This window comes from Alternaria viburni (genome assembly GCF_023758015.1).
Source record: "Alternaria viburni strain BMP 2772 chromosome Unknown scaffold_15, whole genome shotgun sequence".
NCBI classification, from domain to species: Eukaryota; Fungi; Ascomycota; class Dothideomycetes; order Pleosporales; family Pleosporaceae; genus Alternaria; species Alternaria viburni.
Genome location: NW_026055784.1, coordinates 149,783 through 176,698, shown reverse-complemented (window position 1 = coordinate 176,698; position 26,916 = coordinate 149,783). Strand labels below are relative to the sequence as shown.

The 26,916-nt window shown below is 52.7% G+C and overlaps 10 protein-coding genes across 10 annotated transcripts; 5 read left to right on the top strand and 5 right to left on the bottom strand.

The window, feature by feature from the left end:
• Positions 1 to 1,202: 1,202 nt before the first annotated feature.
• On the top strand, positions 1,203 to 2,555 carry J4E79_007077 (uncharacterized protein; the record flags this gene model as incomplete). The annotated part of the gene is made up of 1 exon (XM_049355945.1): positions 1,203 to 2,555. One exon carries the CDS (start codon positions 1,203 to 1,205, stop codon positions 2,553 to 2,555), a length of 1,353 nt encoding a protein of 450 aa, XP_049209399.1.
• Positions 2,556 to 3,387: 832 nt separating this feature from the next.
• On the bottom strand, positions 3,388 to 4,551 carry J4E79_007076 (uncharacterized protein; the record flags this gene model as incomplete). The annotated part of the gene is made up of 1 exon (XM_049355944.1): positions 3,388 to 4,551. The coding sequence occupies one exon, from the start codon at positions 4,549 to 4,551 to the stop codon at positions 3,388 to 3,390; it is 1,164 nt and encodes a 387-aa protein (XP_049209398.1).
• Positions 4,552 to 6,599: 2,048 nt separating this feature from the next.
• J4E79_007075 (uncharacterized protein) lies at positions 6,600 to 7,319 on the top strand (the record flags this gene model as incomplete). The annotated part of the gene is made up of 1 exon (XM_049355943.1): positions 6,600 to 7,319. The coding sequence occupies one exon, from the start codon at positions 6,600 to 6,602 to the stop codon at positions 7,317 to 7,319; it is 720 nt and encodes a 239-aa protein (XP_049209397.1).
• A 565-nt stretch (positions 7,320 to 7,884) lies between these two features.
• On the bottom strand, positions 7,885 to 8,751 carry J4E79_007074 (uncharacterized protein; the record flags this gene model as incomplete). The annotated part of the gene is made up of 2 exons (XM_049355942.1): positions 7,885 to 7,978; positions 8,069 to 8,751. The coding sequence occupies 2 exons, from the start codon at positions 8,749 to 8,751 to the stop codon at positions 7,885 to 7,887; spliced, it is 777 nt and encodes a 258-aa protein (XP_049209396.1).
• A 2,798-nt stretch (positions 8,752 to 11,549) lies between these two features.
• J4E79_007073 (uncharacterized protein) lies at positions 11,550 to 13,342 on the bottom strand (the record flags this gene model as incomplete). The annotated part of the gene is made up of 2 exons (XM_049355941.1): positions 11,550 to 13,252; positions 13,321 to 13,342. The coding sequence occupies 2 exons, from the start codon at positions 13,340 to 13,342 to the stop codon at positions 11,550 to 11,552; spliced, it is 1,725 nt and encodes a 574-aa protein (XP_049209395.1).
• A 1,622-nt stretch (positions 13,343 to 14,964) lies between these two features.
• Positions 14,965 to 17,385, top strand: J4E79_007072 (uncharacterized protein; the record flags this gene model as incomplete). Its single annotated transcript, XM_049355940.1, has 1 exon — positions 14,965 to 17,385. The coding sequence occupies one exon, from the start codon at positions 14,965 to 14,967 to the stop codon at positions 17,383 to 17,385; it is 2,421 nt and encodes an 806-aa protein (XP_049209394.1).
• Positions 17,386 to 18,038: 653 nt separating this feature from the next.
• J4E79_007071 (uncharacterized protein) lies at positions 18,039 to 19,289 on the top strand (the record flags this gene model as incomplete). The annotated part of the gene is made up of 1 exon (XM_049355939.1): positions 18,039 to 19,289. The coding sequence occupies one exon, from the start codon at positions 18,039 to 18,041 to the stop codon at positions 19,287 to 19,289; it is 1,251 nt and encodes a 416-aa protein (XP_049209393.1).
• A 271-nt stretch (positions 19,290 to 19,560) lies between these two features.
• J4E79_007070 (uncharacterized protein) lies at positions 19,561 to 21,412 on the bottom strand (the record flags this gene model as incomplete). Its single annotated transcript, XM_049355938.1, has 2 exons — positions 19,561 to 20,684; positions 20,734 to 21,412. The coding sequence occupies 2 exons, from the start codon at positions 21,410 to 21,412 to the stop codon at positions 19,561 to 19,563; spliced, it is 1,803 nt and encodes a 600-aa protein (XP_049209392.1).
• Positions 21,413 to 21,790: 378 nt separating this feature from the next.
• On the bottom strand, positions 21,791 to 22,397 carry J4E79_007069 (uncharacterized protein; the record flags this gene model as incomplete). Its single annotated transcript, XM_049355937.1, has 2 exons — positions 21,791 to 22,325; positions 22,375 to 22,397. 2 exons carry the CDS (start codon positions 22,395 to 22,397, stop codon positions 21,791 to 21,793), a joined length of 558 nt encoding a protein of 185 aa, XP_049209391.1.
• A 2,368-nt stretch (positions 22,398 to 24,765) lies between these two features.
• On the top strand, positions 24,766 to 26,606 carry J4E79_007068 (uncharacterized protein; the record flags this gene model as incomplete). Its single annotated transcript, XM_049355936.1, has 6 exons — positions 24,766 to 24,915; positions 24,968 to 25,038; positions 25,088 to 25,201; positions 25,256 to 25,338; positions 25,394 to 26,124; positions 26,175 to 26,606. The coding sequence occupies 6 exons, from the start codon at positions 24,766 to 24,768 to the stop codon at positions 26,604 to 26,606; spliced, it is 1,581 nt and encodes a 526-aa protein (XP_049209390.1).
• Positions 26,607 to 26,916: the final 310 nt, after the last annotated feature.

Genomic DNA, 26,916 nt, shown 5'->3' with positions numbered 1-26,916 from the left:
TGCGTACTCGGTTTGAGCATATGTGTCACCACTATTCGAGCTGGGCACAATGGGAGGATGGTGTTGTTGCAGAATTTAGAGACGGCGTAGTGAAGCCAGCGATTCTGGATATGTTACGCGACGAGAAGGTATAGCTGGAAGAAGCCAGAATTGCTTATCGCCGAGCGGTGGGTCGAGCCTGGCGTGAGAAGATTCCCGATGTGGAGTTAGACTTTGATTGTGGCGAGGAGCTGGAAAGTACTAAAACGCTGTTACTTGACGAAGAAGATGCGATGTTTTTGAAGGAAGTGCCCATGAACGTACTGGAGGCTTGGAGACGACGGAACTTGAACTGCGCTCCAGCTGAAACGCCCCTTTACCCAATCGAAGAAAGAAATTTTGCAGAGTTGGTTCAACCATGGGAGAGCAAAAGCAAGGCGCCGACTGAACCTCATTCGGAGCAAAACGATCCAATTGTTCAACACAAAAGAACCAAAGATGAACTGGTTATCGACAGTGATAACAAGAACGGCAGAGTTCACAAGACAAGGAGACGGAATCGCACCAAAAACAGTCCAACGGTGTCACAAATCTCGATAAAAACTCGAGATAATAGACTTAGACAAGCTTCACGATCAAAAGAAGACCGACATCCTGAAAGATCACAACGACAAACTGACCTACAACGCTTTGCTAACATGGACCGCGATCAAAGGCACGACGTCGTTGCCAAGTATGAGCGACGTTCAGTCACAGACTTCTTCAAGACTTCTAGGCGCCGATTATAGCGACCAAAACAGGGCTAACTAGCTGCTACTCAAGACGTTAGTGGTGTTTCACGACGCGTCCAGACATCTTCGGGTTATCTGTTGCAACATCTCCGAGCACTTCGCAATGATCTTAAGTCTAATTGCTTGCTAACGTATAGCCACGACAGCCTTCGCAATCGCTTGGTCATCTGAAAACACTTATTACGGGTCTCTTGCGTTATTTCCTGCGAACTAATCCAGGTAGAGAGCCTCCCGAGGTCCAAATGGGTCCGGCATTCACTCTATGTGTCCGTGCCAACTCGATGGACACTCAGCGTTTCTGGTGCCTAGGCGCTAAATCCTCGCGCGTGGTCTTTATATACTACCAGATTTCTTCTCATCTATCTGGGCACTCAAACTCTGGAAAGTAAGCCCACTGCTCGCCTAAATACTTCGATCGACCCCAACCGAGAGATGGACCAAAGCGCTTTCCTCAAAGATATGGACACAGCCGCCCGGCCAGCTGTTTTTGGACGACCTCGAGCTTCATCAAACCCTGTATTCTCAACATCAACGATCCATGGAACGCACTATATAGATAGGACTAGCGGCAAACGCGTGTACATAGACTTGAACCTCAAGACATTCTCGAGGCCCAAGGGCGAAGAATGGCACTCCCACATGTATGCCAACGTCAACGCAGACAAGATCGTCTGGCAGGGCACCTACGAGGATATCTATCCCAGCTCAGACGAGGTCTCCTCGGCTGAGGGGTACGCACTTCTCTGCAGCTACAGCTTCATGGACGAAGCAAAGTCCACGATCTCTGTCCCTGGATCGCCGCCAACGTTCAAGAGGCCAAGCCCTCGAGACTTTCCTCTCCGGATTGCGCCCGACTCCGGCTACCATTTTAGCGACGAGCATGCAGAACGTGCTCCGCAACAACAATACGAGCCCGCTTTCCAGGCCATCGCGACGATGAACCCTGACACCCGCTTCAACGACGTAGACATCGTGATCAACCGCACCACGATGTTGAATCTGATGAAGTGCGTTAGGAACGCTTCCTTCCAAGCGTTTCATCTTGATCTCGACTTCGAGAAGAACACTCTCTTCGTCGGAAGGAAAGTGCGCAACGCAAAAGTCAGGTCCGCTGCCAATACCTACGGTCGTAACTTCGAAAGCGCCCTCACAGACTCCGAGATTGATGGCGCAACAAGCCACCATCGCTTTATCAAATACAAGCTTGGTAGCCTCACCATAGTCGTACGCCATGAGGCTGACGCATACGATCCCACGATCGAGTCTCCCCGAGACCCCGATGCACCACCGAGTACTCTTCCTAGCTTTGTCCCTGGTGAGCACGACGTTGAAACTACCCAGCACGAAGGCTCACAGAAGACACTTGTCGTTGTCCAGGGTAAGGTGGTGCCACAACACCAGATCCTGGAGCTAAAGAGCAATGCAAGTTCACGCCCAATCGATCAGATGTGGTTTGGCAGAACCCCTACTTGCTGCCTGGGCGGGAAGCACAACGCTCAGTTTGACGGAACATATAGACGGAAGGACATCCGGATAAAGGAAGTCACTCAAACTGGGAGCAAGTCAGACAGCTTCAAAGGTTTTGAGAAGTGGGAGAAAGGCAACCAAGACGCGCTACAGAAGGTTGTGACACTACTCCAGCTGTTGCGGAAGACCGTCGGGGAGGATACTGAGCATCAGTCCGCAGTTTTTGTAGCGATGGGCAGTGACGATATAAAGGTGTACGAGGCGAAGGAGAGGATTGGCGCACTGCCTAGAGAGATTGTGGAGCGCTTTTGGGATTAGAAAGGTCCTGTTCCGCGTGCGCGATACCTTGATCGATGTAGTAGTGGTAGCTAATTCTCAAAGAACGAGGGTATAACTAGGTAGAAGAAGACGTCTCGGTAGGCTTAGCCTCGTTGCAGATGTACAGACAATGAATTTCGTTGTTCCCATTTTTATCATGATGTATCGCAAATCTGCCAGATACTCCGTCAAACACAAGATGCTCAGACTATCGCTGAACATTGAGCCACATGCCCGTGAAAAGCCCCATATTTCGCGCCAACACTCCGTAGTGGAGCGTATACCAATGAAACACCCATATCTCGCATCAAAATTAACTAGTCAGATCGTGTCCATCAAATCGTCAGCATGTTGTACCCATCATCAAAGCCTCTTTACGGCCGCTTCAGTTTTCCTTGCAAACCATTTCCCTAGCGCCGACGACTACCTTTGCGCCTCTTCTCCTTTCGCGAACGCCGATCTCGTCCATCCCCACGTTCAGTTCGCGGGTCCCGTGGCCTCGATTCAAAGCCCCGGTCTACACACTCTGAATCTCGACTACGACTCTGGCGGCTGGTTGTACCTTGTCTAGAAGTTGCGAGTGTGGTGTTTCCCTGCGACTGGACATAGGGATCAGTGACGGTAGGTCCCTGGATATGGTAGGTCGATCGTTCACGAGAGCTCTCATAACGATAGTCTTGCTTGGCCTCCCAGTTCTGGTCGTCGCGATATCCTGCACGTGGCGATCGCATGCGTGTTGTGTGCTCTGGGCGGTTGGACGGGTGTCGATATGGGGAGGGAGACCGGCTTCGAGTATCATGGCGACGGCGCCTGTCAGATGATGGCGTATGATTCAACCGACGGTGATCTGGAATTTCCAATAGTTAGTACAGCTTACACATAGCCCGTCGCTGATGGCTTTCTGTTGGAGTATTATGTTCATACCTTCAGGGCTTTCCCGGCTGTGAGCAGCTCGAGTGTTGTGATGATCACCCTGAAGCTCGCGAGCGCGAATGAAAGCCTCGCGGACTTTCTGTTCAGCCTGCTCACGTAGTCCCGGGTATTGGGCATATACTGCGTCTACTGAGCGCTCACCTTGCTGTTTGGAGAAGACGTCTAGCCTCGCCCAATCGAAAATGTTGATTTCGCCAATGACGCGAACTTTGTTTGTCAGACGTACTAGCACCAACTCATCACCATGGATGTAAGCTTGAGGGTCGATGGTACTATTAAACAACGATCCATAGACAGGCCGGTTCCCGGTGAGACTTGTTTCCTCGTAACTACCGCGTTCGAGCAATTTGAACAGCTTGTTGAGTTCGGATACTGACATCAAATTAGAGGGACCTTTCTTTTGCCACGTATAATGGCGTAGACAAGTCGCAAATTCTGGTAGATTGTCTTCGTCTTCGTGAGTTTTCATGACGGTCATGGGACGAAGCTTGCTAGACACCAGACCATCGTGTGTCGGTATACCGCTTGGGCATCGTGGATTATATGCTTGTTGTGGGTCGGGTGCCAAGATGATGTCCCCAGGGCGAACGTTTCGACGATTTTGTGCAGACATTGGGGGGTTGACCTCCCACATGTAATCCTCCACCACGTAGGAACGTGGTACTGTCTTCGTGGCTGCCCCACATGCGGTTCTCGTGTCGTTAGTCGAATACGCGAATGTATCGTTGTCGCTATATGTATTAACGTGATCATTGCTAATCAGACCAGCATCTTCGTCGTATGGCAGCCCGATATCTCCGCCTTCGTCGTCGTAGAAAAGTTGGTCGTTCGTCCACTTCGCGGAAGCCGCAGGCCGCGCGCCAGTAGCTCCGATGAACTCAACGACGCCTACTATCTTCTTTGCCGAATCGGGAATGTCGCGTGATGGACTGGTCGGTAGAGTTCCGTTCGGAGTCGACAGTGCCTCGCGATCTCGCTGCCGTGGCGGTGCGGGCTGCCGTAAGGCGTCGCGTTTGGGACTATCTGCGACGTGCGAGATACCAGAACCAGCGGAGTCAGCCATAGCTCCTGGTCGATGCGGTTCGTCTACGCCGATGATACGGACATCAGCATGTGAAGAAAGCAACAGCCGCTTGCAGCGAAGTGAGCTACTTACCACTGAGCATCGCTCTGGAGACGCAGTATCCGCGCCGAGAAGCTTCCGTTAGCAATTTGCAATTGATCTTAGGCGTTGGTGGGTGCAGAGTCTATCAGCCGGTGCACGACCACTTATGACCCGAAAGGCTCGGTCCACGCTAGCGGACAGGCAGTGAAAGATCTAGCCAGGGCGCGCGCAGGAAGACATGAACGCGATGAGAAGACTCTGCCGAACATGTTAACTGATACGTACGATTACATCGCAACATGGGCCGAGGTCTCCATGGCAGACCATATATCTCGTTGTACCCGTATTTCGTGTTGCATCTCTATTCACAGACTACCGTGAAAGCAACCACTTCCTGAAGTCAACAGTTTAGTAAATCGTAGCCAAGCATCGTCATGACTGAATTTTTAACAATGACTCTGTTAGTGGTCCCGGCTGTGTGGACGATTTTGGAGAATTCAACAAAGAAATGGCCCTTTGTTCGTTCGGCAAGTCCAGTGTTGTCTGTAGATATGTTAGCAGGCCTCACTCTACTGTCATCCTGACACCTTCCCCTCGTCATAAGCCTTCAGGTGTCTCAAAAGATCGTCCCAGCCACTCAATCATTGAACACACACATTACGTTAGCCATGGCTAGGACCAGTTCGCGTCATGGCCAAAAGAAAAACTCAACCGCCGACTTCCATCCCGCCGGAAGGAGAGAAAAGGGCGATATATACAAATCCAGACGCAGAATGAACGTCTATAACATAACCAATCACTATTACAATAGTGACAAATCGCGGGTACGGCACAACCCAACTGCTTCAAGCCCACGGAGATCAGGTCTCAGATATGGAGGCGATAGCAACACGAGTGTGAGTTCGAGAGCCAGAGGTGGCGAACCACCATCAAGCGCTGCTGGAAGACCCCAAACTGGTGACAACGCCTCACCACTTCAAGCTGAGGCAAGCCCCTGGCAGCTAAAGGGTGATTATGACCCAGAGAGACTCATTTCCAGTAGGCCCGCCGCTATTATAGCGATCAAAGAGGGGGAAGAATCGAAATTGGCTATCCGACTGTCACCTGAGCTTGCAACGTCGCTAGAACGCGCGCTTCAATTCGCTGAGATATGCCATAAGACCTACCTGGCAGGGCAGGAACGACATGAGCGAGCCAAGATATTAGAAGTCGATCACACCGAAGCTGTGGCTAAAATCGAAAGGCGCCTTGCCAATTTGAGAAGAGAAGGACAAGTTGAAGATGAGGACCAGGCTGAGTACAGAGATTTGGAATCACATCGTCGACGCGCAATCGAGGCTCGGAACATCGCCGAAGAAACGATGAGGCTAATAGAGGGTCAGTGGAGCAGTAATGATTTTGGATTAAAAGCTCGCTGGCAGGACGTAGAGAAGTTGTTGAAGCAAGTGTGGGCAGATGCACATATGCCTCTACGAAAGATAGCCCGAGCACTACCGAGGCAAAGAACCCAAAGCTCATCTCGTCAGAACCAGGATAATCGGGAGGAGATGGCAGGCCGAATAAGCCGACGGGAGGTTGGGGAAGAGAGGCCGGAACAGCGCAATGATCGGCCTAGTGCTCTTCGAGCAGAAGCAAAGACGCCTTTTGATAAGAGAAAACTTGTTGATCTGCATAGTGAAGTTCTCAGTGCTATAGCGAGACTTTCCCGTCGTCATAAGGATCTTATCCGGGCCCGGGATCGATGCGAGAACTATTGCCATAATTACGATCGAGAAGGAGCCAGATACCTCAAAGCCGTAAAACATGGTTCGAGGTCCTCCAACAGCATCAGGGAAGAGTTCAACAAAGCATTTCTCAGAGACGTGATACTTGACAAGAAAAGCTTGCAGGCCGCTAGAACCGACTACCTAGCTGCTCATGAGCAAGCTCGCAAACTCGGAATTCCCGAGAATTGCATTGATTTCGTAGAGTCTATCGATCTGCAGAGCTGTGATACCGGTATCATCATGGAGAAAGATGCTGTGAACCGCAGGGCCACTGGAGACGAGCAACACAAGCTCGACAGCCGTATAAGAGCTTGGCGCACGTTGACTACTGCGGATCCATTACCGCAGCAGGTTATTGTCGAAGACAGTCCGGATCGTTTGAGCTCGGCCAGTTCGGCAGGTCGTACGGAAAGTTCTATAGACACTGATGCATCCCGAGACCTGTCGAAAGACGCCGTGGTGAAAGGTGACGCTGGCAAACTAACGCGCGCAACACGTGAGCGCTTACAGGGGCAGCGTTCAGACGCAAGGACTGCATCCTCCGTAGTTCAAGGAATTGACACTGGTGTAAATGCCGACAAGGAGCTGAAGCCAGGCTCGGGGCCCAACCCAGATTCGAGAGTCAGAGAAGACGATGGCCCAGAAGTCAATCTTTGGAAGCCCTCGGATGGTATCAAGTTTTCGCGACCACCGGAAAAGGTACCAGATGCGAACGATAACAAAGAAACAGTCAAGCCCAATCCCCCTGTCAGAGTTTCGCCACGCGGAGGCAAGAAGTCGATTGCTTATTTCTTCAAAGCACGGCCGAAAACGTCCAAATCAGTTGTCGATCCTAGGAAGGCGGCCGATACTTCCAGTGCCGGTGAAGCCATGTCTGGAGAGAAGAGGAAAAGTAGCTCCGAAGGATCGCCTTCCAGTAATAAGCGGAGAAGGCCTGGAAGGCTGACCGCACCAGACTGAAGTGCCATCATCCGCTGAGGATTTAGACTTCATGCAGGTAGGTGGGTGGAGACAAGTGGTTCATTCGTTTTCAGACCGTCGCGGTAGAGCAACAATCACGGGGCGTGCCATGTGTATAGATAGTGGCATGCTGGATCCATGTAGGTATCGCGCATTGTAGACGTGGCGTTTGGAGATGAAGACGTGACAATTGTAGATGCACTCTATTCGTTCTCATTGTAGATGAAAAGAGGTAAGGCAGGCGAGGATGCATGGCGGGTGAATGACGCTTGGCGCGATATTACGTAAGCGGGGTGGCCTTTGCTTCGGCATCGTCGCACGACAGTGCCTTCTCGATCTTCTTCCTCCTCAACCTACATCACGTGGAAGAAGCCAAGGTATCAACTGGTTTTCGGTCATCTGCGTTGTATTACAATAATTACCGATCCAATTATCTCACTATGGACCAATATGATTCGGCACCTCCAAACCCTTTACGCATATCGTGCAGACGGACAGCTCTTCCGCCGTCGACCAACGCTAGTCTCTTTGAACGAGATGCGCACACCTGGGCCCTGCCCTCGATTTACCAGTCACTGTACTCACTCTCATCACTATAGCTATAGTAACCTCCGTCACTTCGGTATCCGTCGTCATCATCGTAGCGCGCACCAGCCCGGCTGTCACGTGCAGGCGTGTTGCGACGGCCATGACGCTCGCTGTACCCATCATCGATATCATCATATTGACGATGATCACGACCGTCGTACCTTCCATCGTAGCGATCGTCACCCCGATAATCTCGATCGTCTCGGTCGCCTATCGGTGAACGATACCCTGGGGTGTCATCCTGAATAAATCCGCGGTCGTTGCGGTCCTCGTTCGCACCATCGTAGCCTTCGTCACCGCGGCCGCCGCCGCCGCCGTTCACATCAACCTGATAATCTTGAACATTCTCTTCATCTCGATACTTGCGATAGTCGTAATGCGCGATGTTTTGCTGCCCGGTACCGGTGTTCAAGTGGATGTTGTTGTAGTCACCGCTGACGGCGATGTGACGGACGATTCCACCAAACTGCCTTGACTCATGTGAGCGGGCGGGAACGATCGCGTTATCTTCATCGAGCGCTGGGGCAGTCTCTTCAGGGTAAGCAGGAGGCGGTGAAGCTTGTTCGGGCTCTTCACGTCTAGTACCCAGATCGGTAGCGCTGGGTAGCACGGTCGAACGTTTTGTCAGATGGACGCCGTTCGCAGCATCACGCATGCGCTGGCCTTCTTCTGTATACGACTGTAGTCCAGACTCTAACCAGTCGTCGATCTCATCATGGGCTTCGTCTTGAGTTGGACGAGACACTCGCATGGCAGCTGGGCCTCTTGGTGCGCCTTTTGGTATGTATGACGGTACTACGTATGCGTTCGTGCCACTTGAGACTGGAACATCAGGCGTCGACATTACGTGCTCACAATTATGTTGATATGTGTTGAAAGGGCAGATGTTGAGGCTCAGTGGTGGGTTGTACCGCTATATGGTAGAGAGTGCAGAGTTGTCAAGGCTGCTTAGGTTTTAAGAAGAAGAGATGGAAGTAAACGGGGTGACGTGATGAGTGCAACTGATGCATTCACAGATATCAGATGATTTAGTTTCACTTCTCCGGGTTGCTACTGGAACCGCCGCTGGTCCGATAATGTTCATTCTCATTCCACACGAGCAAACAGGACCATCTCTCTCATCGTCATTTCACACAATCGTTGAGGCCAGTGATTGCGCACTTCAACCCCGTTGGTTGTTAGAAAGGTTGAAGAGACAGCCTTCACCATGCCAACAGCGTGCATGACCACACGACAGCATACTTTAGAGTTCACGCTCGCGTCCATGTCATTCCATTCCATTGACGCGCGCATACCCTCAAACCCTTTGTGCAGCGCTAACAATGCCAAAGCATTCACGCAGTACCCACACACGCATCCCTAACAATGAGCATTGTGCAAGCAAAGTGAACAGCGTCCTTCCATGGACCGCTTCACCATGACACCTACACGCGTGCACTCTAGCAGTCACCTACAACGTCTTACATACTTCCACCATATTCCACCCCAGCATCATAACCAAGATGCCCCAATGGACATGTGAAGTGTGTCGCTGGCCCAACGAAGAGAACGCCGAGTCATGTACACAATGCGAAAGATCGACACGTGACGGTAATCCGGGTATGACAGAGGGTGAATCTAGCTCGGAGGAAGAACAGCCTGAGACACCGGCGCAAGATGAAGTGCCGCAAGAGTACGAACTACCAGATGAGGAAGGTGAAGAGGTGGGGGAGAATGAGGAAGAAGATGAGAATGGAGACGGGGGCTCATGAAGAAAAAGACATTAAATGCACCTGGAGAACAAGCGTAGTGCGCGTTAACAACACGGTCGTAGGTATCATCATCCGCCCATCCACACTCCACAGCCGCATCTCTCCCAACCTCCTACAACAACGCCCAAGCCAAAACCGCCGCAACCATCCCGCTTCCCACAACAGGACTAAGTCTCCCCGCCGCACCAGTCGGCGCAGGCGACGCCGCCGCATCCCCCCCTTCTTCCGTCGCAGAACCCACATTCGCAATCGCCACACCACTAACATCCGTCCCATTCTGGCACTGATCATCCGACAGCAACTCCGCCGTAGCGTTGAACATGATATCCGCGCACTGTCACCTGTTAGCTTCTCCCCTGCCATCATCTCCACCACCTCCCCACACTCTCTCCTCCCTGCAACAACAGAAGACCAGAACTCACATTATACAAAGCACTCCCACTATGCCCCAACTGAATAACCTGCACGGTAGCCATCAACCCATTAATCCGCTCATCATCCAGTCCACTATACCCCGCCGCTTTAAACCCTTCTTCTAGATTCGCTTTCCCGGTTTCCTTCATGCAGAACAAGCCTGCGCCGGTTTGGTTGAACATTTCCAGCAAGGTAATGTTGAAGTTCGTGGCGTTGCTGCCGAGGGCTAGGTTCACGGAGGTGAGGGCTGAGGTGTGGGATCCGTTTATTATCGTGGAGCCGCCGGTGGGGGGCCAGAGAGTTCCTAAGGGGGGGTTAGTGGGTTGAAAGGCGGAGATTGGGGGATAAGAAGGTATGGGAGGGGTTTGGGATGGGTAGGCAGGATGTTGGGGGAAAGAAATAGGAATGGGATGCGTACGGTTCGCCATGTCAGTTGTTTCGTTCACATTGGCGCATGGGTAGATCCATTGGCTCGCTGGTTCTTCAAAAGAGCTACCGCGCCATGTGGGTGCGAGAAGGCGGAAGTGAGCGTTTGCGCCCGCGGCGAAGGCGGCGACTGTGAGGAGGGTGGTGGACAACATGATTGAAGTAACAGCTAGAAGGTAATGCTGGGATAAAGTTCAGTTATAGATGTAAAGACGAGGAGATGCGAAAGCCAAAAGACTTCGGATGGGAAAAGAGAACCGTTCTCTAAATCAGCACACAGCATCTGACATGCAGCTGCCAAACCCTTTATACCCACCCCAACCTCCAACACACCTTCCTCTCCCTCGTCTCCGCATGCTATTCTACCTACATGCCTGTCGTGCTAGCGGAAATCAGATGCCTCTGTTCCGCTGCCAAGCAAGCACGAAGAAGCCTTTCCTCGCCTAACCGCGACCACGGCATTGGGAAAGATGTAAGATCCAATCAGACGTGATATTCTTGGTCGAGGAGTCTGGAACCGGTGTGCACGCATCCACTCATGATTGTAGCTGGTTGTAGCGAACATGTTGTGGCGCGAGCTATAGCTGCGACCCTGCATACGGACCCCAGGATAATGTGCTCAAGTGAGCAAGTTTATGTCTTGGCAAGGTTTGCTCGCTTCGCGGAGGAGCGGGCAACGTCGAGCTGAAGGGATGAGGAGATGAGATGATGGCACGGGTTTAGGCACCTTCATGGCTGAACTTTAGGTGAATGTAATTGATGTAAGATTGGAGAGACGGGAAGCTGGTGTTGGACGTGGCGTGGGGTGGTTCCAAGATGAGTGTAGAAGTCGCGGGAACACTAGCACCAATGAGGTAAAGCCCAAATTATTGCATGGCATCTAGGTACCGCAGATCAACACGAACGCACAAGCAACAAGAAGCTTGAATATGAACATGACTGTATTGCAAGGTCTGGTATCATAAAGACTCACGAATCAAAAACTCCATACCCAATGCCATACCCAATGCCATACCCAATGCCATGACCCCAGCGCCAAAAAAACCATTCATCAAAACATACTACTTTTCTTCTTCTTGATCTTCTCGGCATTGCTCTCACTCTGTGTTCTCAGGCCCCAGAAGCTCTTCTTAGCCTTGGCAACCGGCTTGGGTAGTCCATTGCTGAAGAAGCTGCTCTGACTAGCTGCGGGCCGATGTTGTACAGGTGCTTGCAGGTACACACCTTGGGGTTGCTGCATGCGCGGGGGTTGTGCGGGAACGGGTGCAGGGTGGGGTGCGGGACTCGGTCGCTGGTTTTGCCATCCGCCCTGTACGAGGGGTGAGGAGTGTCGCTGGGGCTGTGGGGATGGGCGCTGGAGGAGGTTGGACTGGTCTCCGAACTGCTTCTTCAAGCGTTCTGTCTCCTTGTCGATCTCGGCTTGCTTCCGGCGTCGCTCTTTCTCTTCGCGTTCCTTCTGCTTTCGCTCCTGCTCAAGGAACTGCAGCGTTTTGCGCTCTTGTTCTTCCTCCTGTCTGCGCCGAGCTTTCCGGTTTGCTTCTTCTTGTCGCTTCTGCTCACGTGCCTCGGCCTCCACTTGTGCCTTCAATCGCGCAGTCTCAGCGTCCAATTCCCATTGTGCTCGTGGATCTAACCTTGGCCCCGGCTGGCGTTGTTGTGTTGGGCGCTGCGGTTGAGGCGGGCGCTGCTGTTGAACAGGTCGCTGAGGTTGGACGGGTTGTGGAGGCTGGCTGGGTCGGGCCTGGTTGGTAGCTAGCGGTGGAAGTGAAGAGCGCTTGGCGGCATTGTTGTTGCTGGTGTATGACGGTGGAGGTACTTGTGCGTTCGCGCCAGCACCGCCAGCAGGCTGAAGGGCAACCTTCTCGGGTGGGTATTGCGACGATGAAGGGGTGTAGGCTGGCGGTGGAGGAGGCTGTGGTGTCATAACTGGTGCTGTGATATTCGGGCCCTCGAGCGGCGATGAGCCCTTCCTCGCGCGCACACCAGCGCTATTCTTTCGAATGTTGGCGTTGATGTGGAACTGGTCGTTCAGATCGCTGAAAAATAGATCGCGTATCACAGCGGCCCCGATGAGCAAAGCTACCTCCAGCCCCTTGTAGTCCTCAATCTCGACGCGGTAGAGGTTGGACTCCATGATTGTAAGCTCCTTCAGGCCAGAGAACAGGGCAACGGCGATATCCGGTTCCTTGCTCTTCTTGACCTTCTTGCCAGTGGGATCGGTCGATTTGCCCGTCATGTAGCATGTCATGTCTTTGCCCAGCCTGCCCTCCTTTCGCCAGGCAAAGTTGACTTTGGGCGTGTTCGCATCGCTGCCCGGGTCCGCAAGGCTACGATCGAGAGTTGAGTTGCTCGGGGTTCTGAAGGTGACCTGGGGTATGCTGAACTCCCAGCTAACGGTGCTGCTCCACTTCGCTGTCGAGTGCTTAACGACAACGCGCGAGTCGGGGTTGTAGAGTTGGATAGCGAATTCGGTGGGGTAGATGGGCTGGGGCGGGGGCGGCACTCCGCCATTCCTGCGAATCTCCTCCTGGGACAATGTCGGGTGCGACCATCCCGGCTTCGCAAGCACTTCGCCGTATAGCACCTCGGGGTTGCGCGAGTCGAACAAGGCTACGGCGTATGTGTTCTTCGCCTCGTGGGAGGCTGGGTCGACGTGGTGGAGGGCATATTGCGCCTCGGGCTCGGAGCCGTTCTGGGTGAAGTAGAAGGATTCGTGGTGCTTGAGCTTGTCGGTCGAGGCCTTGAGAAAGAAGGCTAGACAGTGGTTAGTACCACTACCACTATGGATATGGCGATTGGCCCGGGAAGCTGGGAACACGTACTGGGGAGGTTCTCGTCTAACATTGCGTCATGTTATACCCGTCTATATACTGCGTGTGGTTTGTGATGCGACCAGGTGCCTGGAACGAACGATGAGCTGGCAGGTTAGTGGATGTGCGGCGGCGGCGTGGACATGTTATGGCTGGTCGACCGGATACGCGTCTCCCATGAGGCTGTACGCACATCCCTGCAACTGCGCCGGGAGCCGCTGCCCAATGACGCTGATCTGCCCCGCTTATCCGCTATTCTTGGTCAAGTCAGCCTCGCGCGAACCGTTCTTCGCGCATCCACGTGCTGCTCTCATTTTCACTCGCTCATTCGTATATCGTACCCTTCACCATCCCACCTGCCATTGGACGTTCGTACGAGTCGATCCTCTGTATCTATGACGCCAAGTAGGCTTGTGGCATGTTGACGATGCTTGCGCAATGCACCCCAGGAGCGTTTCACCACGGCCCGCAGCACAGCCGACCGAGTGATGACCGCAGCTCATCGACATTTCCAAGCTCAGCGCTATAGCTAACGTCGCTTGCTAGTCGCCTTGCGATCGAGGCTTGTCAACGGTTCACCAACTTGGCATCTTCGATTGCCCTGGAATTACGACACGCCTACGCGTCTTTTGGCCAAGCAGCATACGTGCATCTCGCAAGTCATGCTACATTGAGATCGATACCCACCCCGCAGAGACGGGGAAGCGACTCTCGGTCCAATGGAAGCTTCAATCTTTCAACGGATGCACAAATCGTCAAAATTCAGACTCCGCTTACCAAAGCAGAAGTGTTTCCCTCCGACCATTGGCAGCTTGACGGTAACGGCGATCTGTGTTGCCATAACTAATCACGGCAACTTTACGTGAGTGCCAGAGCAGGAACACGTACTCACCCAATACACTGTGTGTCTCTCAAACACGAGGGTGGGAACAAAAACGAAAGAAAACAAAGCAATGGAGCACAAGCACTTCATAACCCCAGGACCTTCTAACATCCTTTAACCCTCATCGGTTTCATTTGCCTCTCCCCACCGCGGCCGTTCAACGCAGAGTACACATACCAGATCGTTCCCTGGGTGGTATGACCCGCGCTGCGCATGATGCATTCGCAAGACTTCAACGTCGGAGAGGTCTCGGAAGAGGCACACACTGGCGACTTCAGTCCTACAAAGTTCACGAGGTGGCTGTGTGATGAGGACGTTGATATCGAAAGAGCCATCTCACCACCAATGCACCGTACTGGAGCGATTACTTGAGTATAATCCTGTACCCATGATCGCAAACATCCTACGATAGGAGCTGGGATAATGTGCGGGAAAGTATACGTCTTGATCTGTCTTCGCGGATCTGGACGCCAATTTGGACGAGGAATTATTCACATAATGTCATCGAAACAATGTAACAATGGAGGGGGTAAGGGTTCAGACACATTCTTATTCGGGAAACATGTATTCACTTTTATTGAGACGTCGGATTCACGAGGTGTTTGACGCACGCAATTTTCGACTTGGTTCCGCGCTAGCTGCTATTGTCCAGCTGGACCCTGATCCTACGTTTGCACCTTCCACCGACTTGCATTACCACATATTGCGACATCACTTGTCAACGTCCGCAGACCAACTATCTTCACGTGTCCGCGGTATCCACATCACCAGTCATGACTGAACGAGCACCCGCCGCCGACGCACGCCTGCAGCAGGTTCTGGAACATATCAACACCACTTCTGATATCGGCGCCGTCGCAGCCGAGACAACTCCCTACGACACGTTTACCAGCGCAGCTACTCTACCAGGAAGCGGGCTTCCTAGTGCTGCTACATCGATTAAACAGGGCGAGTCTCGGCCGTCGGAACATGCGACGGTCCCGTCGACAGCCAAGGTAGCTACTCAAGGACGCGTCTTGTACCGCAGTGCTGGTATACAAACATTTCCACCAAGCAATGCCGATGGTTTCCGCAAGATCTACGATCGCGAGCCTACACACCAGGAGCTCGTCAGCAAAATTGGATCTGCCGCACTTGGTCGCTACAAGCCGGGACCATCAGCGCACGACGTCGTTCAGAGCGCGCCATTCCCCGCTCCAGACGTTTCCAATAGGCGTGCAAACTATGTCACCTCATCGTTTCAGACCAAGGATGTAGCGCAATGCAAGAAGGATCTTCTAAAAGCAAAGGTCAAGGCATCGCTGTTAGTCAACAAACAGCGCGACGCAGCTCTGTCGGCAGGATACAAGGTCTGGTCGGAAACAAGAGACGACTACATCGTACACTCAGAGCAGCTCGACACCAGTGTTCAGTTTGATCACCAAGGCAACGCGGCCAACGCGAATGTTGACGGCCTTTCCCTACCCAACATCTACGGCGAAGAGATCGAGCCGCGCTCCACTATCACCCATCCCACGCAACTCTCGAATAGTGGGACTCCAGAGACAGAGGTTGGGGTTGACGTGAAAGCAAGGGAGTACACCTTCAGCGCAGCTTCAAGTCTTACGCCACCACCAACGCCGCCCTCACTCAAACAACACGACGCCAATGCCAATGGGAGCACTCCTCAGCGCATTCGAACTGTCGAACCTTACATACCGAGTGAGAAGTCCGATCCACCGTCCATTGAAGATTACGGCTACGTTCAACTCATCCCCAAAGAAATCAGAAAGCAAGACGCGGACAGGGATAGTGGTCAGGAACAAAAGCAACAGAAGAGAAGGAGCTCGGAGACAAGCGAGCGGGACTCTACGGAGGGACAAAAAGAGGGGTCTGCCGTCATTGGAAGCAATGAGGGGACCGTAATGGTGTTTGGCGACGAGAGATTTGCGGATGAGTACATTGTTCACGACGCCACAATGTCGAATGACACAAACTCAGTCACGTTATCTCGATCGCCTTCTAATATAAGCAAGAAGAGAAAGTCTGTCGACCAATGCGAGCCTGAAGTAATTACCAGACCGCTAAAGCGCTTCAAGTCGTCAGCCACTCACACCGATCCTCCCCCTGTCAGAACGGATACTAAGACAGGCCGTTTTGTACAAGACAAAGATGGCAGTGTCGCGCACAATGACGCGTCGACTGCCAGTATCGAATGCGCACAACGCAACGAAGCTCCTGGGGAGGCGAAACGACACTGTGGTCGGTCTATCTCTCCAAGTCGACCCCGCGAAGGCCAACATCACTTCGAGGATGATCGCCCCTCCCGCAGTTCACGAAGAGATCGGGAGCCCAGACGGCGAAGCCGATCTCCAGTTGCCGAACGCGATGGAAATGATTTTAGAGCAAGAAGCAGCGCCAGACAACCGTCTGAGAGCTCATACAAAGAGAGGCGCCGACTCCACATGACAGAGTCGCAGCCGCGCCAGGCAGGCCCAACAGATGGTCTTGCTAAGATTGACGCAACAAATCAGAAAGAAACGGAGAAGCAAGCACAACGCTCAAGTGACTCGGACGAGACAGTCCTTGCACGCAAGAAGGAAGACGCCAGGCGAATGGAGCGAGCGAAGCAAATTACCGACGAAAAGCGAGAGAAGCATCGTCAACAGGAAGAAACCGAGATACGGCGAGCGGAACAGATCACCAACGAAAAGGTGGCAAAGCGTCGTCAACAAGAGGAAGCCGAGATGCAACGAGCGCGTGAAGCAAAAAACGAACGGAGATTGGAGATCGAAGAGAAGAAGCGAGCTCAAGAGGAAGAGTCTCGTCGCCGAGAAGAGGAAAGGGACAAGCAGCGCCGCCGCCGCCGTCGCGACGAATCACAACAAGAGGTCAGCGTCGCACGCCCCAAAGTGGGAAGCAAACAGGCTGAGCCAGCTGCATCGGTGGATCGATATGCACTCGCACGAGAAGTGGAGGCACGACGCCGAGAAAAGATGTTTGCAGCACGTTCCACGGGTAGAACCGAGAGTCGGCCGCACGAGCATTCAGCTACTACGAAGGAGAGCATAGCAGAAGCAGAGCCAAAGAAGCCAGAGAAAAAGGTGGAGGATGACAAGGTGACAAAATCGAGAGCGAAACCGAAGGCGAGCCGGACTGCTCGTGGAGAGATTGAGCGTTACGATCCGAGGAAGAGGTTTGGTCATGCTGGTTAGAGGTCAGTGTCGGTGTGAGGTAGGTATAAAGGTAAGTATAGTGCGGTAGTATGTGGTTGGTGTCTGAGAGAAGGGCTCAAGGGTGAGTCTCCGTCATTTGGATTGGTGGGGGAGTGGAGGTAGATAGATAGTCTTCCGATAGTATGAATGCATAAATAACCCAAACGCGTAGTAGAGTTCAGTTGAATGTATCATATGGTCCGCAAAGTCGATTTGAAGAGGCACTTCCACAAAGTCCTCGCTATGTCAGTTTCTCTCAACACGTATTGTATATGTTCTAAGACATAGTAATCGTTGTTTACAGTGTGTAACGCTCCCTCAGTTGTTGATTCAGTGACAAGGCGTATGCTCGTGACGCCCGCCACTCTGTTCATGAGCTTTTGCCCTCTTTCACTTCCATTCACTTCGACTTTTGCAAGTCCTCGCTGCCGCTGGTCACGCAGTATTGAGGGAGCTAGGGACCCACACTAGCGATCCTCAGTCACCGTCGCATTCTCATCTCGCGTCAGCCTCAGCTGGACAGACTTGCTGTCCTCTACTCGCAAGCACGATCGTATCTATACCTAATCTTTTGCGAACACCCATCACATCACTCTGCTATCTCCCTTGTTCTATCCACAAGCAAGATATTTACATCACCACATACCGCCAATATGGCCCACAAGCGCATCACCAACGCCATCTCCCGCACCCTCAACTCCCGCATCTCCAAGACACACATAACTCACCGAAACCTCCATCTCGATCGCGAGCCACATCCGGCAGTACGAACAGCAAAAAAGCGGGACAAGACACCTCGCCGAATAGACATCCAACCCCCTCCCCTCACCGGCTCAAGCTCGATGCACAAACCCTTCGATGTTCGCTTCGCGCGACACAAGTCCACATGGCGGTCCATAGCACATGGCTTTGTGGAGCAGCAACAAGAGAAGTCGAGGAATGTGGAGGAAGACGAGATGGAGTGTGAATACGATACTATGGACCAACTGGCCGCGTTCGAAGTGAGCGGTGGGGTGTTTGGTAGTCCGCCTACCTCTGCCGCGTCGTCGCCCTCGTCGTCTCCAAGTAGTGATACATCTGGAAGCTGGGCTGCGTCTTGGGGTACCGCGTCGACCTTCAGTGCGAGTGCGCTCGCCAGTTCGATGGTGTCACAGCCCAGCACGACGTCCTTCAGTGCTGCTACAAGCAGCTCAAGCGCGGGCAACAGCGGTATGTCCTCTCCAGAGATCGACATGATCGATGCTTCCGACGAGTGTGAAAGCCATGTCGCCGCCGCGCCCACACCTCCCATACCCACACCACCATCCTCACAGCCGCCACAGCCCGTGACCACGGCCCCCATCGCCAAGGTCAACCCACCCCTATTCCCAGGCTTAGGCTCCTTACCATCCAAACCCCTACCAACCGAAAAGGCGACAATGATAGCCAAACTCCCCTCAAAACCACGCCCCACCCCTCCCCAACTACCCCCCAAATCCGCATCCAAACCCGACGTCGAACTAGGCATGGGTTCTTTCTCCCCTTCAAAAATAACCTCCTCCTCCACCCTCGTCTCCGCCTTCTGCAACCCCCATTTCAAGACCTTCTTCGCCTCCGAAATGGTCTCTCTTCAAACCCATCTGCAATCCAACAAGGAAGTTCGAGGCTCCCACCTCGTCTATCTTAACAGGTCGCTGAAGTGGGTCATCGACGCCGCGGAGGCGAAGTGGTTTAATCCCGACATTGACTTTGAGAGCGATGATGTGGCGGATTGGAGGGGGAAACTGAATGTTTTTATGGAGGTTTTGGGGGGTGAGGTGGAGGGGGTGGCGAAGGATACGAAGGAGAGGATTGAGAAGGTGTTTGCGTTGTTTGCTGATGAGGAGGGGGTTAATGGGGGGTTTGGGGTGGAGGTGGCGGCTTGAGCTCAAGGACTATGATGGTGGGGGAAGTCTCGCAGAAATTAGCGATGGTGAACTGAGATGTTTACGAGAGCATGATGTGCACTAGAGATGCTGCTGATGAGGGACTAAGGAGGATACAAGGCGGCTGTGCGTTGTGAGCAACAGCCTGTGAAAGACGACGTAGGCATGATAGGTAGTAGTAAATAGGAGTCTTGAGGAGATAGTAGCTGCCAAGTGGTGATCGAATCATGCATCAGAAATGAGATTTCTAGATGTATCAACGTCTACATTCTCAGTCAAATTCTTCCTTCTCCCCATCAAGCAGTATCTCATGCCCATTCCCTTCTTTCACGCCCTGTGCAAGCACCCATCCAGCGATAGCTACAGCAGCCATACACCACCAAGCCAGTCCAATCATGCCCATATCCAGCCCCCTGCCGAAGATCCAGGAGAAGAGTATTGGCCCCACGGTGCGGGTAAGACTGGATACCGACTGGCCGATACCATGCACAGTACCCAAGACCGATGGATGCGGGCTAACGTTGTTGATGAGAATAGCCGTACACGGCAAGGCGAATGTGCGAGCGAGGACTTGTATGAACAAAGCGCATGTGATGGCGATCCATATCCAAGGTCCGCTGACACCATCAGGCGGGGACGTCCAGCTGGGAACCAGACTCAAGAACGGAGCTGTTGTGTACATCACGGGAAAGAGAGCGAGGAAGATACGATAGCAACCCACTGTGCCTAGACGATGCGCAACTCGTGGGTAGACGAAGAGTTGCAAAGGTATGCCGATGACACCGATGATAGCAAGTGCTATACCGATACGCGCTGGAGGCATAGCGAGACCGCCGGTAAAGAACAGGCCGTGAGGCGTGAAACCAGGAGGATATGGGTGACTAGGGTCGAATCGAGGCGTGGACAGATGGATAGTCCAGAGGCCGTTGAAGGTGCCTACATGCATAGCAAGAACGCCGTGCGCACAGAGCGTTGTGACGAGGTTGCGAGTCCAGATACGACGGAAGGGTAGCTGCTGTCTAACGATAGTCCTCGGCTTGTCAAGACTAGCAGATGATGGTGCATGCACCGATGTTGGTGTGGGTTGTAGCTCAAAGTCATCCTCCGGTACAGCGCTGTACCCATCTTCAGATGCGATGTTCTGGCGAAAGATCGTCCGACGTATCCATCGGCCAACGCGGAGACCTGGGTCGGGCCTGTGTTTGCAAAGTTCACCTGTCTCTTCAAGGAAGAAGAGAACGGCAAAAGACGATAGGCATAGGAACACGGCGCTCGTGAGATTGGGTAGGGCGTAAGGGTATCGCTTCATCCACTGTACGCCGTCTTTACCACCGAAAGTGGAGTTAGACCCGAATAGAGAAGGGTAGCTGGCAAAGGGATCTGCTAGCACACCACCTGTTGTTGTCAGTACGTTCTTCTATGTAGATAGCCTGATGATACTCACCCATTATAGGTCCGACCAAGACGCCGACGTTGAAGATCATAGGCAAGATCAAGAAGGCTCTACTCTGGTACTTCTTCTCCTTGATGATCTCACTGATCATAGTCCTCATCACGCCGACATTGCCGTTCAGTATACCACCAAGACATCTAAAGGCCACTGCCATGGCGAAACTGCGCGAGAAGCCAAAGCCAATGATGCTAAGCATTGTGCCAAGCAGCCCAAGATATATCGTTCTCTTTCGGCCGCCGTACTCTGCATCTGAGAATCGACCCCATAGCATGGCAGTCATGAATTGAGTGGCCGGAAATGCTGCGCCGATGATGCCAGCTTGGTACGAGATGGTCGACTCTGGTAGTGACGGATCGAAGGATTGGAGCTGGTAGTAGAGATATGCGCCTAGCGAGGTCTGAGTCAAAGGCTCGGAAAGACGAGCAAGCATCAGGACGAAGAGCTGGTCTTTGCGAGGCAATTCGCTCCATGATACTGGTTGGCTCGTAGGCTTGTCTTGTTCGACGTCGTCGGTATCGGAAGATGTGGTGTTTGCCTGGGTGTCGATATGCAGGTCACGCGACCCTATCCTCTTTTTCGTGAGCTCATCCCCATCGTCGGGTGCTATTGCATTCGCGCGAACGCTTGATGGTAGAGGTTCAGCATGTTCCTTTCCGTGACTAGGTCTCATGAGAAAGGAGGGCGTGTAAGTGACGGTCGCTCTGTAGCGAAGAAGCAAATTGGGGAGCGACGAAGAATGGGTACGCCATCATCGCTATCTCAAGACCGTTGTTAGCGCCCGGAACCAGAAATGTGCCGTCCCAAAGATTAGTGCTGCCATCTCATTGGTGAAGAGATGATGTGGGTGGTCGTCTGCCTGGAGATGTCGGAGTTTAATGTTGCGTCGCCACTTGGCGGGGTAATCCCGGCGGCTTAGGTAAGCGCATCGCTAGTTCCTTGTCGCGCGAGGGAAGAACGAATTTGGCACTTGCATATAAGTTGGGACGGACGCTACGGTACAAGCCCATGGCATACAACACCACATGCTCAGAAAAGATGCTCCTACGGTCTATGCCGCCGAAATCTGCCATTCTTGTTTGATCATGATCTTTTGCGACTCTTGACTAGCAATAGATGCACGCTCCGCTCGCTGACCTCTCATGCAGTCCATCCTTGAGGGTGGGAGGGTCGATTTCCTGGAGCTCTCCTGACCCCTTAAGCGGTCTAGTCTTGAGGGTGGGAGAGTATCTTCTTCGGAGTTCCCCTCGACTGTTGTGGTGGCGTATGCATCCGACGGCGTCAGCTTCAACGACGAGAACTTCGACTTCGATCGAGTACTCTTCGTGAGGGACTTGAGCTCATAACTGCCGCCTGACATTCCACTACCTCCGCCTGTTGTTCCCTCACGTAAGTATCCTAGGGATACTCCTTGTGTCATGAATCCTTGGGTGAAGCCTTTGAGGAGTGGAGTTGTTGCGGATATGAGGTTGAAAGAAAGAAGAACGCTTTGCCAGGCGACGGTCGGGACGATGCGAATGGCTGATTCACGGCTCCCTACGAACTTGGCATACGCGAGGAAGTGCATAAGAGCGAAGACAACGTTTCTAAAAGGTGTAAGTGTCGTTGCCAGCTCTATCCGGGGTTCATACGTACGGTATCCTCGTGAAGAAGGCCATCACAACGATGAATTTACTTTTGATCGACATGAGAGACGAGTGGAAGCCTATTATCGGCAAGGCCATGATAATTACCTCGGTGATCATGTCACCGACAGTAATTGCTTTGAGCCAGGGAATCTGACAAGTCAGTGTTTGTGCAGAAACATGTGTGGATCTGACAAGAGGACATTGACAGGGATGGCACCAGATATGAGGTACCACTCATGCGAGCTGATACTGCCTTTCGAAGCAGACGGAGGTTAGACTTACTAAATCGACGCAATACTCGTCCCCAGGCTTCGGTATGACGGTATCAACTGAACACTCGGTCGTGGTTGCAATGGCTCCGATCAGGCCCAACACCACTACGACGACGCCGGTGCCAATCGCTAGTATGGAGACTTTGACGTTCCGCGCGAATACAGACCGGATGAGCATGAGGATAGAGACTTTCGAAAAAGCGAGTGCAATGTATAGCAGGATGCAACTCGTATAATAAAGCTGACAACATCCAAAGTGTCAGCGTATATCAGCGTGTTGGATGAAACGGAGGTAGAAAAGAGACCTTTGGCTGACCTCTTGTGTTTTAGATATCTCTGCATCTTCTAAGATGCTATACGACTTTCCGAGACCACTCTTCAGCGCTGAAAACAGGAAGGCCCACATGCTGAACGCCAAAAGCTGTGTTGACGTCAGCTTCGGGTCATACTAATAAAGGCAGTAAAAGCGGGGGGCTTCGCGACGCGTACATGTGCTACTACGACGACAAAGTCGTCCCAGGTATGCGCTCTCCATTTCGTGAACCCAAGACGAACTGCGAGTACCAGGATCGCATAAATCATGGAAAGAAGCGTGACGACCCAAAGCGTCGCGCCCTGATCGGTGGTTGTGATGCGGGCAAAGCGGTTGTCCGACGCCCTGGCCAGGGGCAAGGAACTGGATGAGTACGCCATCTGTCGCGTGAGGCCAAACAGACTGGCAAAAAGACGTTATGAACGACTGCTATGTTGCGCACGACATGCAGTAATAAGGTTCTGGATACCGTTGGTTGTTGGAAACATGTCGGGCCTCAAAGAACAGATCTTACCGTGTCACTCATGTCCCTCCATCACACTCGAGAACGTGAGGCGCAAGAGTGATCCCGAATACTGGGTCGCTACCTTGGCTCCTGATAGCCGCTCGCCTCCGGGACTTTGCCTGCATTGGTCGCCAAGGGCTGGGATGCCGAGATGATGATACCCAGCATCCAATCCCGATCGATTCTTCCTCGTGCGCAACCGACCGAGCACTGACCGAACCGTGCCGTGCCTGTATATAGAGAGCAACAAGTATGCAGTACGGCCCTACTGTACATACATAAAACGAAGAGGTCGGAATTCCCGCAGCCCGCTCCCACCGGGTATTTGGGGCTGTACGGGAGAGGGCGAGTCTGTCGTAAGACTCTCGGTGCTTCTCGCGTCAGAGATTTACAGCGCGCAGTAGACAAGATCACGTTAACATGTATTCGGCTCGCTTCACTCGTGGAAGTATTTGTGAGTCGCATCGGCGTGGTCTGATTGTTAGCTCGCAATGCTGTCCTCGAGTCCTGACACGCGCGGCCAGCGGCCCGGGCTGACTCAAGCTTTTCCCTGCGCTAAAGGCCTGAAGTCTCCAGAAGTCCACCAGCCGTCCCGTCGGCGCCACTCACCCCACACCATCATTCAGAACAATCTCTCATTTCGCATGTACTACTCCACTGTCCCCATCTTCGATTTTCGCATCGTATCTCTGGTTGTATTCCACGCATGGCAGTTTCACGAAGATGTTGCAGATCAACATGTCACTGTGTCATCATGCTTGCAGTCGCCAAAGACGATGTTCCTATCCGGTTAAAGCTCCGACGCAGGAGAAATGCAGTCGAGCAGCCATCCCACGCGTGGGCTTCCCGACCCGTCAGGATCCTAGACTAACGGCAGTTCTGCGGCGCAAGCCGGTGCGCAAGCCGGTCCTTCTGTGACTGCCATTTCTCTGCGCATAAGCGAAGGGCATCTAGATCCTACAATACGTGCTGCGGAGCATACTGAACCTGTCCAGTGCGTCTAGAGAGTCCCACTGCCACATGAAAACCTGCGAACACGCGAACAAGCTCGCGGCATGCGCCAGGCCCCCGGTCTCCAATCTGATCCTCCAGATCTTTTGATTCCCAACATTACGTACCAGATACCCTGCAGTGTCTCCAAGCGAACGAGACAGCTGAGCACGTTTGCTCCACCCAGCGCCACCCGCTCGAACGGGGTAGTCCGTCCCGCTGCAGACATCGGAACCACCCTGTCGAATTTCTTTTCTTCTGATTACTGGTTACCGACTACACTCCTCCATCTACTTGTGGCATGCACGCATCGCGACAATGAACGACAGCATGATGAAGGGTCCTTCGGAGGCGATCGACTCCCCGAACAGTATCGAGCTGGCGAACCAGACTGCTGTGGGTGAAAAGTATGGTACGCATAGTGATGAGAGCGATATGGATCGCATGGGCAAGCTGCAGGAGTTGAGGGTATGTTGAAAACGCCCGCCGGAGAGGTTCCGATATACTGACAAGAGATCAGCGGCAATTCAAGTTCTTGACCATCTTCGGTTTCGCTGTACTCCTTGGCAGCACATGGGAATACGCATTGATGTATGGTACTCGCACTCGACAATAAGGAAGACCACTGACATGGCTTTAGTGGTATCGGAATCTCACTCTACAATGGAGGAGCTGCCGGTGGTATCTGGTTACTTGTCGTCGTCTGCTTCGGGATGTTCTTCGTCACGCTTTCACTGGCAGAGATGGTGTCCATGTAAGTGACTGTGTGATGAATCGAGATCAATGCGTCTCGCTAACACGAATAAAGGGCCCCAACAGCTGGTGGGCAATATCATTGGATATCGGAATTGGCACCTAGGAAATATCAAAAGATACTCAGCTACATCACCGGTATGCTATCTCTGGTTGAACGCAGCATGTATGCAGTACTGACCGATCGATCCAGGATGGCTGTGTGTCATTGCATGGCAAACAGGTATGGCTGGTACGGCCTTTGCGGTCGCCGATCAGTTCACAGCTCTGATCGTGCTGAACAAGCCGTCCTATGTTATCCAAGGCTGGCATAGCACCCTTCTGTCCATCGCCATCACCACGTTCTCGATCTTGTGCAATACCGTCTTAGTCAGGAAGCTTCCCCTACTGGAAGGCTTCGGACTTGTCCTCCATGTGTTCGGATTCTTCGCCTTTGTCGTCGTACTCTGGGTCATGGGCGAGCGCTCAGATGTCACAACCACATGGACCCACTTCGAAGACCCCAGTGGCTGGGGTAACACTGGTCTCGCGACTCTCGTCGGTATTCTTGGTCCCATTCTTACCCTCGGAGACCCTGACTTGGCCGTCCATCTCGCTGAGGAAGTCAAAGATGCTGCGTGGGTCAGTCCTCGAGCTATGGTTTCCACGGCTGTCGTAAACTACTCACTCGCTTTTATCATGACCGTCACTGTCTTCTCCACTCTCGGCAACGACCTCGACACGCTTCTCGCTACCCCGCTTGGTCAGCCATGGATCCAGATCTTGTTGAATGCGACGGGATCTATCGTAGCCACCAACATTCTGGTGGTACTCATTTGCTCATTGCTCATGTTCAGCTCGGTCAACCAGGTGACAGCTTCATCCCGTCAACTCTGGTCCTTCGCCCGTGATCAAGGTCTCCCATTCTCCAACTGGTTCGCTTACGTACGTTCATCCTTCCCGCTTCCTGATCCTTTCGCTAATCACGATCCTAGGTACCACCAGGCTGGGACATCCCCGTCAACTCCGTCATCGCAACCCTCGTAGGAACCGCACTTTTGAGTTTGATCAACATCGGCTCCGCCATCGCCTTCAACATCGTAATCGCGCTAGGCGGTCTCGGTATCTTCACTGCCAACATCATCGTCATCGGCTGCATGATCAGGAAACGTGTTCTCAGAGAACCACTCCTTCCCTCTAAGTTCGACCTCGGCAAGGCGGGCCTTTACATCAACATCATCGCTATCACATACCTGTCCCTGGCTATCGTGTTGATCTGCTTCCCCGAGGTGCCAAACCCGTCTTTGGCCGATATGAACTGGTCCATAGTCATGTTCGCGGTACTTGTTGTCTTTGCCATGGGTTACTACTACGTAATCGGGAAGGACAAGTACGACGGACCGGTCGAGTACGTCAAGCGTCAGTGAACGCTTCCAAAATTCTGGGGATCTTGAATCTACGTAGCCCCGTAACCTTCATACCTATATCTATGTACATATATACTTTCTGCTCATCTAGACTTCTTTCCCAATCGAAAACCACTCCAAAACAACTCCTGCATGCCAGAACGTTTCCTTCGCTCAGTGGCGCCACGCCGCCGCACCCCCAACTTCAACACCCACCACGTAACCCCAGAATAAGCGCACGCGTATACCAGTATCGAAACCCAAATTATAAGAATGGTTAACCATACCAACCTACCTACTAAATCCAAGAGCACGTTGTCGGATCCAATCG